Genomic DNA, 19,705 nt, shown 5'->3' with positions numbered 1-19,705 from the left:
TGCAAAGCCATTATTCTGTGCTTTTATAGACTTGGAGAAAGCGTATGATTCAGTATGGAGAGATGGAATGTGGAGAGTGGCAGAACACTATGGTATACTACTGAAAGTGATAAGGATACTAAAGAACTGGTACCAAGGAGTGTGCAGCTGTGTACAAGCTGGATGGACAGCAAAGTGACTGGTTCCCAGTTGGAAGTGGGCTGAAGACAGGGATGTGTTATGTCACCACCTTGTTTAATGTATATATTGACCATATAATGAGAAGAGTGACGGAGAATGAAAACAGAGGGGCTAGTATTGGTGGAGAAGTTTTTATGGATTTGGACTTTGCTGATGATGTTGCGTTGGTTGCGGATACGTGGCTGGTGCTGGTAGGTATGGTAATGAGGATGGAGACAGAGACAGAAGTTTTGGCTTGAAACATTAGCACAAGAAGAGCGAGATCATGGTTGTGAGTAAGGATGATGATTGGATGCAACATGGAGGATATGACAATCAGAGGACAGGAACTCAAGCAAGTTGAGAAGTTTGTTTACTTGGGAAGTGTGCCCGGTACAGCAGACGGAGGCAAATTGAAGATATACAAAAGAAGAAAAACTAGGAGCAGCAAGAGCTTTTGAGGTTCTGAGAAAAAAAGTTGGTCAGGCATGAAATCAGCTTGAGAACTAAGATGAGAATATTCAATGCAGTAGTACTACCAGTCCTGATGTATGGCTCGTCCACCTGGGCACTGACCAGAACAGAGGAGAAAAGGTTGGATGCTTTTGAGATGAAGCTGCTGAGAAGGTACTTGGCATTAAAATGGGAATGGATATTATGTTAGAAATGAAGACATCAGAGTGAGATTGAGGCAAAGGACAGTCAGTACCAGGTTGAAGAGGGGAAGGCTGAAATGGTTTGGACATGTTGAGAGGATGGATGGGAATAGAGACCCCAGGAGAGCACTGAGAGCAGTACAAATAGGAAGAAGACCGCTGGGTAGACCAAGAATGAGGTGGATAGACATAATTGCCAGGGATCTTGAGGATGAAATCCAAAACTTAGAGGAAGCAAGGGAAATGGCTCGGGATAGAGACAGATGGAGAGGAACCGTATCAGCCTTATGCCACTGGCCAGTGGCGGGAAGATAAAGTAAAGTAAAGTAAGTATATATATATATATATATATATATATATATATATATATATATATATATATATTATATTATATATATGTTATATTTTTTAAACACATAAATATCATATTTCAATTCTATTCCTATAAGAACATATTATATAGTAATCAAATAAACATTTATTAATAAATAAAAAAGCAATTACATGAAAAAAAAACGAAATGTAAATCTGGGAACTTACTTGGCTGGCTTGCTGGAAATATACATCCTGAAGAGACAGCGACCCCTAAATGGCACAAGCTGCTCGTCCACAGTGAGAAGAGGCCCGGGAGAGTAATTTTGTCTGCAATTAGCCACCACATGATCAAAAACTTTGCAAATGGCAGCAAGGCGATCTGTCCTCGCTCGCTCCGCTCTGGTTGCTGAATCGTCAAAACGAATCACTCTCGTTAGCATGGCAAAACGACGCTCACTCATTGTACAACTGTACGAAGGATTGCCTTCTGAAAGATCCCACATGTCACTCATTGTGGTGTGATTGTCTGATCTTACAGCCGACATTATCAGGATCCCAATGAACGCCTTCATTTCCCTCAGGTCAATGTCCCTGAGGGCAACATTGCCCTTATAATGATAATTATCCCTCAAAAGGGCAAGTCGATTATTGGAAAGCAAGACAATCTCCGCTGGCATATGATCAGACAAAAAGAGCGAGAAAATGTCGCTCACTCTTAGCACCCCAGCGGTGGCATCGGTGGGACCCCCAGGTTCAATCTTTGGCATAAACAAATGTGGGAGGGAGGCATTGGGATCTCTCCGCCACCTGGTCCCATCACGAGCCTGAACAATTTCAGGTCCTATGCGGTGGATAGGAGCTCCCCGGGCTGGCTGGAGGTCACCCCTCCTCCTCTTCCTACTGCTAAGCTCTACAAGGGAGAGCGCGTCCTCATCCCGAGAGGTTGAGGGACCAGGTTTAGGTGTGGCGGTTGTAGTTGTTGTTGTTGTTGTTGTTACAACAATGGGAACAGTCCCACTAACCCCCGATGCCTCCCCCCATCGGCATCGTCACTCATCCCCCGGGGAGAAGTCAAGAGGATTAGCCTCGTCTTCCCTCTCCTCTTCTTCCAACGCAGCAGCCTGTCCCTGACTCAGGTTGTCTACGTCCTCCTCCGCAACAGAGATGGCAGCTGATTCCTCTTCCTCACCTTCAGACTGGACCTCCATGTTGTCCTCAACGTCACTCAAATTGAAAGAGAAGTAGTACGTTGATAGCATCATCATCCAGAGGTCTCTGTCTCTTCGAGGCCATTGCTGATAACGGAAAAAAAAGCAAAACGTTAGAAATAAGCACTCGAGGGAAACTCTTACATATGACCATTTATGGGCATCTCAGCCAATGCCCCAGTCAAGCACGTGATAAACACACCATCCTCCCACATATTTCAATAATAAAACAAAACTGTACTAATTAGTTATATAATAAACACTGTCCTACATTAGTTTAGTTATTATAACTGTTTTTTGGAAAAAAAAAAAAAAAACTTTACTTTAGCACTTGAACGGAATCGGCCCATATGGCACCAAGGGTATCTCAGCCAATGCCCTGGGCAAGCACATGATAAACACACCATCCTCCCACATATTCCAATAATAAATCAAAACTATACTAATTAGTTATATAGTAAACACTGTTGTACATCAATTTAGTTATTATAACAGCTTTTGCAAAAAAAACACAAAATGTAGTACTCGAATGGAATCAGCCCATATGGCAACAAGGGCATCTCAGCCAATACCCCGGGCATGCACGCGATACAACACACCATCCTCCCACATATTCCAATAATAAAACAAAACTATACTAGCATGAACACTATTTAATATGCAATGTTTGCCTAATAACTTTGCTTTTTTGCAAAAAACCAGAAAGTGGCACTTGAAGGGAAATGGGCCATATGGCGATATATGACATCTCAGCCACTTCCAAGGTCACGCACGTGATTTGCACAACATCCTACATTTTCCAATATCACAAATCTATACTAATTAGCTATTATGCACACTGTCCTACATGAATTGAGTACGTAATAACTTTGCTACTATTTGCAAAGAAACAGAATTTGGCACTCGAAGAGGAATGGACCATATGGTCATATTATGGCGTGTCAGCCATGAACAAAGGCATTCATAAGGTAGATACACCATCCTCCGAGATATTCCAACATTAAAAAACACTATTAGCATGAATACTGTTCAATATGAGAGGTTTACCTGAAAACTTTGCTTCTTGCAAAAAAAGCCAGAAAGTGGCACTGGAAGGAAAATGTACCATTTTGGCGGTATATGGCATCTCAGCCACTCCCAGAGTCACGCATGTGATACACACAACATCCTAAAACATTTTCTAATATCACAAAGCTATACTAATTTGCTATTATGCACACTGTCCTACATGAATTGGGTACATAATAACTTTTCTTTTTGCAAAAAAACACAGAAATTGGCACTTGATGTGGACTGGACCATATGGCCATATGTAATAACTTTGATTTTCAATCACTTACTCTTAAAGGTGCGTGCAGGTCATTCTCGACCCGAGCGATTCTCATAAAAGGGGGAAGCACTTGAGGCAGACGCAGTCAGGTCTGTACATGGTCGCAGCTTGTAGACGAGTGAACATCTGCAGGTCGATCACACCCAGATTTGACACAGGTGATAATTTATGGGAAAAAAACATGTTTTTTGAAATACACCTCGGGTTGCATACCTATTCAGGGTTAAAACTATACTGTGTTGAAGGGTTTTAGTAACACCTGGTTGTTCACAGATTACATAATTAAAGGTTGGTAACAAACTATGTAACCCCTATGTCTGCAACTCATTAATATTTGGGTTTATATGTACAGTGCTAGGCTTCTTTTCACAGAATTCAATATTTCCCATGCCAGAATAGTCTTCTGGAACATCATTGACATTCCTCACCACTACAAAATAATCTATCACAAGAACCTCCTCCAACAATTTCCTGAAAAATATTAACCTCATTTCTTCTATAATAACGTTTTATCGTATTAGCATGATATAGCTTAGTATGCTTCCCTACTTTCACAAAATAGTCTACTCCATTGTTGTGGCAAGCATCATTAACATAAGGACCTTTCCATTGCATCAGAAATTTATTAGAATTTGTCGGAAGCATGACAAGAACTTCATCTCCTTTATCAAATTTCCTGGGTTTAGCTTTCCTATCAAAGTACTCCTTATATCTAATTGAACTTACTTCTGCATTAGATACAGCTATTCTTGCCATTTCCTGCAATTTAGTTCTAAGGTCTATGATATACTGATAGGTTGTTTTAACATTGTCTTAGTCCTCAACCATGTCATTAGTAATTAATTCCTGCTAAATTCTTAAGGGACCTCTTACAGAGCGTCCATACAAAAGTTCAAAAGGGTTAAATTTTAAACTATCATTAGGTATTTCACTATATGCAAATAACATAACTGGTATGTATCTATCCCATTCCGACGGGTTTTCCATACAAACTCTCTTAAGCATACTCTTGAGGACACCATTTAATCTCTCAACAGTTCCGTTGCAAGCAGCATGGTAAGCACTAGTGTATAAAGCTTTAATGGAAAGTAGTCTACGAACTTCAGACATTAAATCAGATTTAAATTGGCTACCTCTGTCACTCAGAATTTCTCGTGGAATCCCTACTCTACAGAAAACTTCAACGAGACTTTCAGCAATGTTAATGGTATCTATATTGCGTAATGGTACAGCCTCAGGATAACAGATTGCAGTAGCATCAATTAATGTTAAAATATATCTGTGACTACGACTGGAGACAGGAGTAATAGGACCAACAATATCAATGGCCATCCGTGAATAAGGTTCACTAATAATTGGCTTCATAGACATTGGTACCCTTTTAACTTAAGGCCCAGTTATCTGACAAGAAGGACATGAGCAACAAAACCTGGATATATCTGCTCCAGCATTTGGCCAAAAAAACTTATGAAGTATTCTATCCATAGTTTTTCTTGATGAAAAATGACTGGACATTAAAGATGCATGGCCAAGTTTTATGATAGCCTCATGATACTTCAAAGGAACCAACAACTGTTTTCTTTCTAAATCTTCCAGGTTTTTACTTTTAGCACATTCACGATATATCAAACCCTTTACTTATATATATCTTACAACTCTATTCCTGTAAGATATTTCTCCCTTTGTTTCTACACACTTTCTTATCTTCTCTAAAGACTGGTATGAACGTTGAGCAATAGAAAATTCTTCACTATTTATTGACATATCGGGGACACTACTATTGACGAAAGGTAAAACAGGTTTAGTTGATCTCAACTGTTGGGCCCTAGTTATAACATTAACGACAGCATGAGGACTAGTTCCAGAATCACCATTTATCATATCAAGGCCTTCTCTGACATTTTCTTTTAAACCTAGAATTAAACCAATTAACACATCTGCACACTTTAATGGTGCTACTACCGCATTTACTTTTCCAGAGAAGAATTTAGATTTAATGTTACACATAACACGTGGTAAATAAATAGGAATGCCAAGAAAATTATGAACTTTAATAGTCTTCCCTAGTTTATAATGTTTTGGAAGTAGATGCCTAAGTTTTTCACAACTTTCATATGCTTGATAACATTGCCATTGAAATTTACCCTCACATTATCATCTATGGCTGATATATATTGTCTTGAACCTATAAAAATGAACTGAGTTTTATTTTCGTTTAATAGGAGGCCATGTCTCAGAAAATATGTCTTGGCCTTCTCCAAGACTGCTTCAGCCCTTCTTAATAAATCATTTATGTTGCTTATGTCCCCTTCAGATATAATTTGCGTATCATCAGCATACTGGATAACGAAAATACCAGGTAGAGATTCCGCAAAATCGTTAACAAAAATAACAAACAATATTGGTCCTAAAATAGATCCTTGCGGGATCCCAAGTGTTACCTCACATCTGGATGACAATGTGTCCATTAACTTTACTGACTGGAATCGATTGGTGAGATAGCTATCAAACCAAAATGGATATATTCGTAGATTTATACATTTCTCTAATAGGATTCTGTGATTCACGCTATCAAAAGCTTTGGATAGATCCAATATGCTGGTGTTCAGATAAAAGACTGTTTTCTTCCAAATATTTTCGAGTACCTTAGACAGAGTAGGCAACAGTGAGATTAGCCGATAGATTTTAACGTCATCTCTATCTCCATTTTTAAAAATAGGAATAACAAAAGGGTATTTCCATAGATCAGGAAAGGTGCTGGTTACGATGGAAGTATTGATGATTATTGTAATGTAAAATGCTATTGTAATTAGTGCATCCATGATAAATTTCAGAGTAATACCATCAGATCCGCATGCGTTCAAGTTATGTAAATCCTTGGTAGTTATAGTTAATATAACCATCTCACAGTTTACTGGAGAAGGTTTGAATCCACGTGGATTATCTAGATTTATTGACCATTGACTTAGAGCCTCATTCGCTGATGTCACCTGCTGAGTTTTCTCGTACGTTTGTTTTCCTACATTCTCAAAATACTCATTAAACTCTCCCTCTTTAACTTTAATATCCTCTCTGTTTCCAGATATTTGTGCTTCGCTGCTAACTGTATGGAGCATTTTTTTTTACTACTTTCCATGTTTTATGGTAGTTATTTCTTGTATCTAGGAATTCTTGTCTGTCGTGTTCTTTTCTACTAGAATCCATCCTGACTTCTACTTTTTTCTTCAATTCTCTGAAACTTTCTGCCAGTAGTTCTGAAACTTTCTGCCAGTAGTACATCATTTCTTTGAGCTTTAAGATTTCTGTCCATGAAATCTCTTTCTTTCATCGCTTTTTTTATATCTTGGGTTATCCAGGGGGCAGGGGGCCGTTTGATTTCATTAGTCACCATTGCTGCACATTTGTCAATGCAAGAAACAAACACTTCAGTTAAAATAAACACCTGGCAATTTACATCATCAGTGTTTAGTATTTCATTTGCCAGGGCGACTTTATCTAGTAACAAGTTGCACAGTGTTTGAGAAGAGTAATTTTTTAGACATCGGTAAGTTTTAAAGACAGGTTCTCTTTTTGGTTTATGCAGAGTTAGAGTAACAGTAATTGCCTCCTGGTTGTCTGCACTATGGTCCAAGAAGAAATGCAGAGGATTTCATACTAACGCCAACAACTGCAGATAAGATTCCAGGACAGTGAGGACAGCAAGCATGTTCAGTCAAGGTTGAACCCAGTGTTGCTCCATAATGAAGAAGGGAGAAACTTCTTATTGTAGTCTTTCTAGGGAAGATGGTTTCTCAGTCTGCAGACTGAATAGTCAGCCTGAAGGTAGTCTCTGCATCCTGTAGAATGTAGAACTTCCTCTTGTATGCTAGTGGCAGGGAAAGTGGCTTCCTTATTTTGCTGGATAGCCAGAAACATTCCGAATTGTGGATCAGACAACCTGATCCAGGCACCATGCATAAGGTTCGACCATGTATGTAAACTGTAATTGGAAAGATTTTCTTACCAGCTGAATACATACTAAAATACACTTTATTGATGGGATGGATTTAATGAAGAAGCAGTGGTTACTTCTGTCGATCATTACATTTAAGAATGGGCCCAGTGATATCTTGAAAAAGCTATTCTAACTCTGCCTTAAGAGGTTCTGAAGGAGATGTGTTTTAACAGGTTCCCCAAAGCATGAGTTAGATCCTCTCTTGCAAGATTGTCCTGGTGAGTGCTCTCAGGCCCATGGACACGACCAGTTGAAATTAATCACTGAATCATGAGCTGAGGTTAACTTAAATGCTCAAAACTGTGGCCCATATTCCCCTAGACTTGTGTATATGGTCAGCTGAAACCCAACAAGCTACAGACCAACGCTCATGTGCCATCATGCACACTCAGTGGGAGTCTTGGACAAACCAGGAATACCCATAGTCTGCACAATGATATTATAATGCAGCAACCTATTACATGAACAATTTTATGTGTGTATGCTTGCACAATCTGGGGATTGTGCACAAGCACATCAAAAGTTTGGGCAAAGTAGCCACTGTCCAAAGGGTTTGCATGATAATGCTCATAGAGCCATGGTACACGGTACCCAACATTATAATACAAGGCTAACCTATTACTCGTAAACTTTCTGTCTGTATTCACATCATCTGGGGATTGAACATGAAGGCTGTGCCAACCTTTTTTTTCCATTTCTCAGAAGATGTATGAACAGGGAAGAGTCCGAGGCTGCCCTCTTGTCTGGAAGGAACTAGGAGACCTTGATTCATGAAAACGCTCAAAGAGCTGTGTGCCAGTTTTATTTGTTGCCGAAACACTACCCATAGGTAAGCTAGCATTGCCACCAACCCTTGAAGAAGGATAGAAATCCTTCAAATTCTGACAGGTGTTCTTGTTAGTTGTTTCAAAACCTTTTTTGTCTTTCCTATGAAGGGGACAAAAGAAGATAAGGAGGAATCAGAGGAAGAGCTCAACAACAAAAGGGGAGAAGGAAAAAGATGCAGGCTTACTCCATCCATGAGTCTTATTCTCCTTAGCTACAGTAGAAGGCAAGGCAAATCTCGACAGACAAGGCAACCATTACAAGAGTCTTTAGTAGGAGCAGGAACAACAGTGAAAAATGGGTTGCTCGGAATAACAAGGAACAGAAGCATCTGCAAGTTCTCCAGCAAAGCTGACAATGAAGCATGGGTAGGTGGTGGTGAACCCTGAATAAGCACCGTTGTCTCGCCTGGAGAAAGCTTGGCACATGCACCTGGGTCTCTACTGTCGAAGAGTGCTTGCTGGTCATTTACCCTTATGCTAGTACTTCCCTTGGAACAAGCTAGAGGAGAACAAGCAGGAGGTAGGGGGAGAGAGGGAAAGAGAGGACAGTCTGGGCAGAACTTATTTCATGTTAGTTACCAAGCTTCAAAACCATACCAGCTTCCAACAAACATGTACAGATTTGAGGTTTGTATATCTAGGAAAAATGCAAATTATCTTGAATTTGCAATATTTTCTAAGTAAAACCATATACCACGTGTTTTAAGTATAAACAATAATTTGCCAAGAACTGTGCTTTCATTAACACAAGAGACCGCATGCCTGTAGTTACCATAATGCCATCAAAAACTAGTTTTTGTAACCTAAGAAATGATCTTGAGACCACATGCCTGTAGTTACCATAATGCCATCAAAAACTGGTTTATGCAACCTAAGAAAAGCTAGGAACTCATGAGTAACATGGTCAAAATCAGCTCTAAAGTTAAAACTAGTCATACAGGTTTCATTATCAGAATCTATTGGTTTCAATACAACACTTGAAATGAAAAGAAATGCATTACACATACCTCTCGATAAAACCATGTGATTATGTTTTGTGTATTTCAGACATGTTTTAGAAATTTTAGGTTTAGGGTATGATCACTAGGTTCCAAAATACAAACATTGATAAGGGAAAAGAATTAACCAAGTGTTTAGTAGTGATCATGCTGCAAGTCCCCCAGTACTGTATATTTTGATGGTATTTTAGATTTTAAGGATTTATTGTCTAATTCAAGTACCTGCTAACATCTTTATTTTCATTTGCAGACGGCTCCTGCAGATGGGTATATATAACTGTGAAATTTTCAACAACTTAGGCCTGTGTTGTTTTTATGCCCAGCAGTATGACATGACACTCACCTGTTTTGAGAGAGCCCTAAGTTTAGCATCAAATGAAAGTGTTGCAGATGTCTGGTACAATCTTGGTCACATAGCATTAGTAAGTGCCATTGCAATAATACTATGTCTTTTATCTGTTTTAGCTGTTTACTCTTGATAACTGAGCATAATGTATTTCTGTTGAAATTAGCCGATTTCATTCATTTAGCTCCCATAGTACAGTGAAAGTTATTTCTGAAGAATTTGTTTCTTGCATCCCATTAATTCACATAGAATATATATATATATATATATATAATATATATAATTATATATACTATATATTATAATATTTGTTATATATATATATAGTTATAATATATATATATAATTAATATATACTATATAAATAGTTATATAATATATATAATATAATTTATAGTATATATTAATATATATAATAAATATAATATATATATATATTATATGTATATATATACTATACAGTAAATAAATTATTAATATTATATATTATATAACATAATATATATATATATTAATATATATTAATATTAATCTATATATATATATATATATATAATATATATTATATATATATATTATATAATTATATTATATATTATTATTATATATATTATTATATATATAAGTATATAATATTATTAATTAATTATATAATCTATATATATCTATATATATATATATATATAATATTATATAATATATATATATATATTATATAATATATAATATATATTATATATATATATATATATATATATATATATATATATAATGCATAAAAATCACAGTATATGCATGTGACTTCATAATATAAGCAAATACCACAGGAAAAATAATAGGCAGAAATTCGTAGCCGAGCGCTTTCGTCCTTTAATAAGATATTGTCGAGGCACAAATGAGATACAGTTAAAAAGAAATTTACAAGGTAAATAAAAAGATCAAGAATACCAGCTGGTCGTCAAAAAGGCAAAAATCAAAGAGATAATCCAGGATCATCAGAGATTACAGTCACAAACTAAAACGGACTTAACCATAAGGGAAATGGAAGTTTGTTCATGAAACTTACCCAGCAGATATATATATAGCTGTATTTCTCCGAAGTCCGACAGAATTTCAAAAACTCCCGGCTCACGCAGTGGTTTGGCCAGGTGGTTAGTACCCATTCCCGCCGCTGGGAGGCGGGTGTCAGGAACCATTCCCCATTTTTCTATTCAGATTTTTTCTGTCGCCGGTGTTGATAACAACTGTTTTCAACACCTCCGTCTAGGATTTTGAAACTTCTCTGTTACTTGAGTATCCTGTTTGTTTTTTGGTTATCGAACGTGGATTGTGACTAGGCTTACGCTGATAGTGGATTGGATTTGAATTTGGTTTGGTTTTTTCCTTTAACTAAGATGTCTGGGACTAGTTTATCTAGCACCAGAGTGTGTTGTATGGAAGGTTGTAAGGTGAGGCTACCGAAAGGTTCGGTAGACCCACACACAATATGTAATAATTGTAGAGAACATACGTGTGTTATAAATGACCGTTGTAAGGAGTGTGAATGTCTGTCTGATTCGGGTTGGAAGGCTTATGAATCCTATGTGCGGAAATTGGAGCGTGATAGGATACGGAGATCTTCCTCCAGGAGTGTATCAGTCAGTAGAAGTAAGGGTAGTAAGGTTTCTCCTACTATACATTCAGTAGTTGGTACACCTAAATCTGTTGTGCCTTCGGGCCCTGAAAATGTTGTGCCTTCGGGCCCTGAAAAATCAGTGGAAGACAATGCCCTTTCTACGATTCTGGAATCAATACGAAACCTAGAATCTAAAGTGCTCGCTTTGGAGGGTAAAAGTATTATTAGTGAAACAAAAGTGCAGTGAAAGTGCCCCCAGTGTTGTGGAGGGGGCGTCAGATCGGCCCTATAATGCCTCTAGGCCTGGACCTCTGTCGAACTTCCAAGCCCAGGAAGACGGACATGTCGAAAAGCCGCAGGAGGGTTTACGGGGAACCCCCACCGATCTGGCGTCCCTTCGGCAGAACCTGTAGACGATCCCCAGGCTGCCAAAGAGTTGTGCGAGTGCGCGTATCCTCCAACGAGGTCTTTTCGTCCTCGGAGGCGTCCTCCCCTAACAGGAGTTGGAGCATGAGAAGACGCTCACGTCCTCTGAAAAGAGCTATGACGTTAAATGTCGCACAGGCGGCTATCGTCAGTAGTCTCTCAGAGGAGGGCGCAGAGTCTCTTTGCGCTGCTTCTTCGTTACGGGCTTCGCCTCGAGACTTGGATTACTCTCCACCGCAAAAAAGATCGAAAACTCAAGGTGTTGCACAGGCGGCCAGAGTCTTCGATCGCAGTGAAGAAGACGCTTCACGTCCTGTTTCTCCTGTTGGTTTGCGGTCTTCACCGGAGAGTTTTGCTGCATGGACTCCTCAAAGGAGAATTATGATGTCATCTGACGAGGACGCCTTGGAGCGGCCTAGTCGTTCTAAGAATAGAACTAGAACGGGTCCTGTGAGAAGGATAGGGCTTCCCCTCGCCCCTCGCCTTCTCATAGGATCAGTTTTCTCCTGAAAAAAGAATCTTCTACTACAAAGAGTGTTATCAGGTCGATGCAACAACAACTTGCTTCGTTGCTGGCTGAGAGAGAATCAGAAATTCGTCCGAGAAGAAAAGAGGATGATAGATTACCGATTAAAACATCTAAGAGGTCTCCCGCACGGGTGGACCGATCGTCTCTTTCGCCTGTGAGTACTCATTCTAGATTTCGTACGTCTCACCTGCAGTTGGAGGAAGGGCATGAAAAACTTCCTACGAGGAATTTTGAGATCGAAAGGAAGAAATTTCGCCCAGACTCTCGAGGCTCGCTTTATACAAGAACGGACGATCCTATGGTTGCGAAACGAGGCCGTCTACAGTCTGAGAAACTCGACGCTCCTAGTTCGGCTTGGAAGGAGCGGAGTGTTCACAGGGACGCCTATTTGAGACAAGCGGTACGCTCGGACAGATGTCGAGCGTGACGCTCACCTGGACGCCAGGCGTGGCGCTCGGATGGACACCGAGCGTGATTGCTCACCTGGACGCCAAGCGGGACGCTCGGCTGAGCGACGAGCGTGACGCTCACCTCTGGACGCCAAGCGTGGCGCTCGGCTGGACGCCAAGCGTAACGCTCGGCTGGACGCCAAGCTTGACGCTCGGACGGATGCCAAGCGAGACATTCAAACGGACGCTTTGTTGCATATCCACCAGGTATCACAGCAAGGTATTAGTATGGAACCTCAACTGCAATCGGCTTTTCGAAGAGACTCCCATCGAGAGAATGAGCAAGAAATTGTGGCGGTACCGCTTTATCTGAATCTTTAGATATTAATATTCAGAATGCTCCTTGCACGTCAAAATAACGATCTTCATTAAAGCTCGGAGTGAAAGGACTTTGTACCACCAGCTTCGGGAGTCCCCTTGGTCACTCCTATAGATGAGGAAGGATTAAGTAATATTTCGACGAAAAAAGAGGATCAACCCGCTGTGTCAGATTCTTCCGATTATCAAGTTTTGGTTCGATTGCTTTGGGATTCATTTGGAGAAGAGTTTCAACCCGCAGCACCTCGGTCGCCTCCTTCTCAGTTTTCGTTGTCAAAAACAAATAAGACTCCTGGATTTGTTAAAATGACAAAGTCTCTTCAACTAAGAGAGCTTTTAAGAAGGTGCAAGATTGGATGGAGTCTAGAAAAGCTCAAGGAAAGTTTTCCTTTGCCCCCAGCCTCCTTCAAGACTTTGCGGCAAGGCTGGGATCTGGTATGATACAGGTGAGGATGTTCGGGGTTAAGGGCTCCCGCATCGGCTCAAGGTGACTTTTCCAGTCTGGTTGACGCACCAAGAAGGTCTCTTCTTTCGTCAGCTAAAATAACATGGACACCGGCGGAGATAGACCACCATCTGAAAGGTCTTTTTCGGACAATTGAAGTATTTAATTTCTTAGACTGGTGTTTGGGGCCGCTTGACGGTAAGTCTCGTAGTCAAGACTCAATTAGCTTGGGGGAGCTATCCAGTGTTCTCGCTTGTATGGATAAGGCCGTCAGAGATGGTTCAGAGGAATTGGCTTCACATTTTTGTGCAGGGCTCCTGAAAAAGAGAGCTATCTACTGTAAATTTACTACCAAAGCAGTGTCTCCAACACAGAAGGCAGATTTGCTTTTCGCCCCTCTTTCTGACCATCTCTTTCCCCAGGCTATGATTAAAGATGTAGCTGGAAGTCTACAGGAAAAAAGCTACTCAGGATCTCTTAGCACAATCTTCTAGACGTCCTGCGGTTCCTTCGACTTCAACACGAACCCAGTTTTCTAAGAAAATAAAGCCCTTTCGAGGTGGAGCATCCTCTAGACCTTCTCCTAGAGGAAGAGGACTCTCTAGAGGCAGAGCTCAGTCTAAGTCCAGACAGCTGGTCGCTCAACGTCATCGAGCGAGGATACAAAATACCTTTCCTGAAGCCTCCTCCATTGTGCACAACACCTATAGATCTATCACCCTCTTACCATGGAGAAAAACAACAGATCTTGTACGATCTGATAGAACAAATGCTCGAGAAGAAAGCAATAGAACAAGTCGAGGACATTCAGTCCCCGGGTTTCTACAACAGGTTATTCCTGGTGCCGAAACAGTCGGGGAGGCTGTGGCGGGGCCAGTTTTAGATGTGAGCAGTCTAAACCTTTTTAGAGAGACAGACGTTCAAGATGGAGACACCTCAGTCAGTGCTTGCGGCCTTAAGACAAAAACGATTGGATGGTTATCACTGGACCTGCAAGACGCATATTCCACGTCCCGATACATCCCCCGATCGAAGAAATATTCTGCGTTTTGTCATGAAGGGAAGAGTTTTCAATTCAGAGCTCTTTGCTTCGGTCTGAGTACGGCACCAATGATTTTCACAATTCTAATATGGAAGAATGTGGCGAGGTAGGCTTCATCTTGCAAACATAAGGATCTCTATATGTCTAGACGACTGGCTCATTCGAGCATCGTCGAAAGAAAGGTGTCTGAAGGACCTTCAATCAACCTTAACTCTAGCAAAGTCCCTCGGACTTCTAGTGAATTTCGAAAAGTCGCAGCTGATCCCACACAGTCCATCGTGTATCTGGGGATTCAGATGGATTCAGTGGCTTTTTGAGCTTTTCATGTCCCAGGGGACGTCAAAAAAAACAGCAAGGATTAGAAAAAATATCAGTCTTCTTAAGGAAAGAATCATGCTCGGTGAGGGAATGGATGAGTCTGCTGGGCACCATTTCCTCGCTGGAGAAGTTTGTTTCCTTGGGGAGACTACATCTCAGACCTCTCCAGTTTTTCCTGAAAGAGAATTGGGAGGACAAAGAAAATTTGGAGACAATTTTGAGGATCCCAAAGGAGGTAAAGGATCACCTAAAGTGGTGGCTCGATCCTGTGAAACTTTCGGAAGGAACTTCCCTCAAACTTCAGAGCCCCGACCTAGTGTTGTTCTCCGACGCGTCCACCACCGGGTGGGGAGCTACCACTAGGGAGGGAGGAAGTGTCAGGCACCTGGAGAGGGAACAGGTGTTCTGGCACATAAATCTCAAAGAACTGGCGGCCATATACTTGGCACTTCAGGTTTTCAAAGAAAAAGTCGCAAACAAGATAGTTCAGATAAATTCAGACAATACCACAGCTCTGTCATACATAAAAAAACAAGGAGGGACTCACGTTCGCGATCATTGTTCAACCTAGCGAGAGATCCTGTTATGGGCGAGAACTCAGAAAGTAACGATTCTAACGAGGTTCGTTGCAGGCGTGGAGAACGGTCCGGGCAGATCTCCTCAGTCGGCAAGGTCAACTGCTGCCGACCGAGTGGATTCTGCATCAGGATGTGTGTCGAGAGCTGTGGAAGTTATGGGGACGTCCTCTAGTGGACGTCTTTGCAACAGCGAGAACAAAGAGGCTTCCGTTGTATTGCTCCCCCGTGCTCGACCCGGGAGCAATAGCAATAGATGACTTCTTTGGGACTGGACTGGATGGATCTTTACGCATTTCCCCCGTTCAAGACTTCTGGGAGAAGTAATGAAGAAGTTTTGCAATGTCAGAAGGGACGAGATTGACGTTAATCGCTCCTTATTGGCCAGCAAAAGGAGTGGTTCACAGAGGTCATGACCTTTGTAGTAGACTTCCCGAGGACATTGCCCATGAGGACAGATCTACTCAAACAGCCCCACTTCGAGAGATACCACGGAAACCTCCCCCGCTCTGAGTCTGACTGCATTCAGACTATCAAAAAGTTGGTCAGAGCGAGGGGTTTTTCTAGACCGGTTGCAAAAGCAATCGCCAATGCGAGAAGAGCTTCCACGCTTGGAGTCTATCAATTGAAGTGGGCTTCGTTTAGGAGCTGGTGCAGAAGAACACGCATTTCCTCTACCACGACCTCTGTGAGCCAAATAGCGGACTTTTTGCTCTACTTGAGAAACGACCTAAAGCTTGCAGTCTCAACAATCAAAGGCTACAGAAGTATGTTATCTTGTAGTCTTTAGACATAGAGGAATTGATTTGGCAAATAATAAGGATATCCACGATCTTTTAAGGTCTTTCGAGACTATAAAGATTCCTCAACCTAAGTTACCATCATGGAATTTGGATGTAGTACTTAAATTCCTAATGTCAAATCGGTTTGAACCCCTTCAGAATGCCTCTTTAAGGGATCTTACTAAGAAAACTATTTTCCTAACGACTCTGGTGACGGCGAAGAGGGTTAGTGAAATTCAAGCCTTTAGCAAGCATATTGGTTTTAGGGGACATAATGCTGTTTGCTCATTAAGTCCTACGTTTCTAGCCGAAAAAATGAAAATCCGTCTAACCCTTGGCCCAAAGTTTTGAGATTAAGGGTATGGCGGAAATCATTGGACACGAACCAGAGAGAGTCCTGTGCCCTGTCAGGGCTCTCAAGATTTATTTACAAAGAACGAAGGAATGTCGAGGTCCTTCTAACAACTTATGGTGTTCGGTGAGAAGACCAGATTTACCGATGTCGAAGAATGCTCTGGCATTCTTCTTGAGAGACACCATTAGACAGGCACATTCATCTTGCGAAGACAGTGATGTTAAGCTGTTGAAAGTGAATGCCCATGAAGTGAGAGCTATATCTACCTCGGTAGCTTTCCAAAAGAACATGGCACTCAATGACATTCTGAGTGCCACCTTTTGGCGCAGCAACTCGGTGTTCGCTTCACACTACCTGCGGGATGTGAAGACGACATACGAGAACTGCTATGCGCTTGGACCATACGTCGCAGCAGACACTTTGTTGGGGGCTGAAAGTAGCACTCATCCTACCCTGTAGGAAATGGGTAGGTGAGTTTTTATGGATTGTTTTATGGTTGTAAGGTCGTCCGCCTGAGCCGGACTTCCTTTCCTTTAGCCTTAGTGATGTGGGAATGAAAATTGTTTAGCTGGTCAGGTGGTGTGAAAATTTTTAATCTGTTGCCCTCATAGTATGGTTCAAAATGGTCTAGTCACATTGTGGTCACGCTCCCGTTGACAGATCATCTAGAACTCACCAGCTATATAGGTCACTACCTTGCTGGAGACTCTAGTAAAGCAGTAGCAGACTTGGGTGACAGTAATCACGAAGTCAGCTATGCTAACAGGTAAGGAACCAAGATGTTATTCATCTGCATGTAATATGTTTCCAAAATCCTTTTCTGTCTCTCCCTACCTCCAAAGGTGGGATTCAGCTATATATATATCTGCTGGGTAAGTTTCATGAACAAAATGATATTGTTAAGATACAATAAAGTTTGTTCATACTTACCTGGCAGATATATATAATCAAAGTACCCACCCACCTCCCCGCAGGAGACAGTGGGAATAGAAAATCTGAATAGAAAATGGGAATGGTTCCTGACACCCGCCTCCCAGCGGCGGGAATGGGTACTAACCACCTGGCCGACCACTGTGTGAGCCGGGAGTTTTGAAATTCTGTCGGACTTCGGAGAAATACAGCTATATATATATCTGCCAGGTAAGTATGAACAAACTTTATTGTATCTTAACAATATCATCTTAGCCATACAAAGTTCAAAAGCATTCATAAAACTGAGTATATTAATTATGAAATCATTACGTATAAACTAACCAAGACTTAAATTTAGAACGCTTCCATTATTTGATTTGATGAAACACGATTCAATAATATTTCTTTTAACTGTCGATACACGACATTAAGGATCTTGCCTGACTCCAATTTATGAGTAATTCATTTGATATTTGACCAGTTCTCACTGAATATTTGGGCTGTTTGATTCGCTGTCAAAGTGATTTTCCAGTTTGTCCGTAATATATTTTATCACACTTTTTACAAGGAATTTCATATATGCAGCCAGAAACATCTTTAGGAGAATTTTTATTACTAAACTCTTAACATTAATATTACTGAAAATAACGTTTATGTTGAAAAGCTTTAAAATTCTAGGAATTTCTAAAAACCTTCATCATATGGTAATTTTAGAATGCTATGTTTACTAAATTCAAGTTGTCATTAGTCAAATAAAATGTTTTTCTAGCTCTTTTCCATGCTACATCTATAAAGTCCTTGGGTATTTAAATTTCAAGGCAATATTTTAATCTCGGCGTCGATAAACTGCGGGCTACAGACACGCAGAGCTCTTAAGAACATCCCAGAAAATACAGAGAATTTAACATTTTGATGGTGATTGGAATAATAATGAGCAAAAGAGGCAGTGTTAGGTTTTTTTTTGAATGACTAAAAAATAATCAAAAAAATTCAAATTACAATTTCTTTCTTCCTCTACAGTAAATTTTATAGAAGGGACTGAATTATTGAGCTTAATCAGAAATTCCTAGTGATTTTCGTGAACTGGCCAAATATACAGAAAATATCATCCAAATACCTAAACCATATAACATTTTGGGGCAAAATTTTTGTTAGGAGTTTTGTCTCAAACAATTCCATGTAAATATTGCTAAGAACAGGAGATAAGGGATTACCCATAGCCATGCCAAACTTTTGTACAAAAATTCACCATAATAACAAAATTTACTATCATTGATACATAATCATAGGACTAATGAGGTTTGCTACAGTTAAAGGCTTATGATAACTTTCTAAATCTTCCTCCAGTAATTCAAGTAAATCATCTACAGACACTTTTGTAAATAAAGAGACAATATCAGAACTAATCATATCAAAATCAAAATTCAAATTTAAACCATTCAATTTGTTTATACAGTCAACATTGTTTTTTACATTTGTATTAAAAATATTTCCTACCAAAGGTGTAAGAATTTTTACAAGCATTTAGATGAATTATATGTATTTTTACAAACCATTTCGATAGATTATACGTAATTGAGCACTGAACTAATGATTGGTCGGATAGGGTACATTGATTTTGTGTCTTGACTAAACCATATATATAAGGTAGTGAGGAGCATTGAGGTGTAAACTGTTTAATTAAATGGTCCAAGCTCTTTAGAATGGATTTGATTTGTTTATTAAAATGAGAGTTCACTGTCTGTGTATGATCAGACCTCAGTTTTGTATAATTTTCACTATCATTTAATAATTTCATTATTTTATTTACATAGTCCCTTTTACACATTATTACCACTGCATTAGACTTATTTGTCTTTGTTATGTGCACGTTCAGTCTTTTTTAAGGTTTTTATAAGTCTGGAGAAATCTTACGGGTACACTAGCAGGAAAAAACTTTTTCATAATACCATAGGAGAATTAATAATGTCCTCTAATTCTTTTGGAGTGATTAGTGTAAGCAAGTAAGACAACATTAAGCATGTCTTTATGTTCCTGTAACATCACTTCACTTTCTAATGCAAAGGTATTTAAAACTTAATATCTTATAACTTATTCTGTTCCTTT

The 19,705-nt window shown here is 39.9% G+C and overlaps 1 protein-coding gene across 1 annotated transcript in view; it reads left to right on the top strand.

The window, feature by feature from the left end:
• The window catches only part of LOC135225305 (tetratricopeptide repeat protein 8-like), a 147,500-nt gene that overhangs the window by 110,324 nt on the left and 17,471 nt on the right, over window positions 1–19,705 (top strand). Inside the window, exon 4 of the mRNA XM_064264635.1 lies at window positions 9,738–9,909. Within this exon, the coding sequence (XP_064120705.1) occupies window positions 9,738–9,909 (172 nt within the window). The remainder of the gene's footprint in view (window positions 1–9,737; window positions 9,910–19,705) is intronic.

The sequence above is a fragment of the Macrobrachium nipponense genome, chromosome 13 (assembly GCF_015104395.2).
Source record: "Macrobrachium nipponense isolate FS-2020 chromosome 13, ASM1510439v2, whole genome shotgun sequence".
Classification (NCBI taxonomy): Eukaryota; Metazoa; Arthropoda; class Malacostraca; order Decapoda; family Palaemonidae; genus Macrobrachium; species Macrobrachium nipponense.
This window is presented reverse-complemented; position numbering and strand designations above follow the sequence as displayed.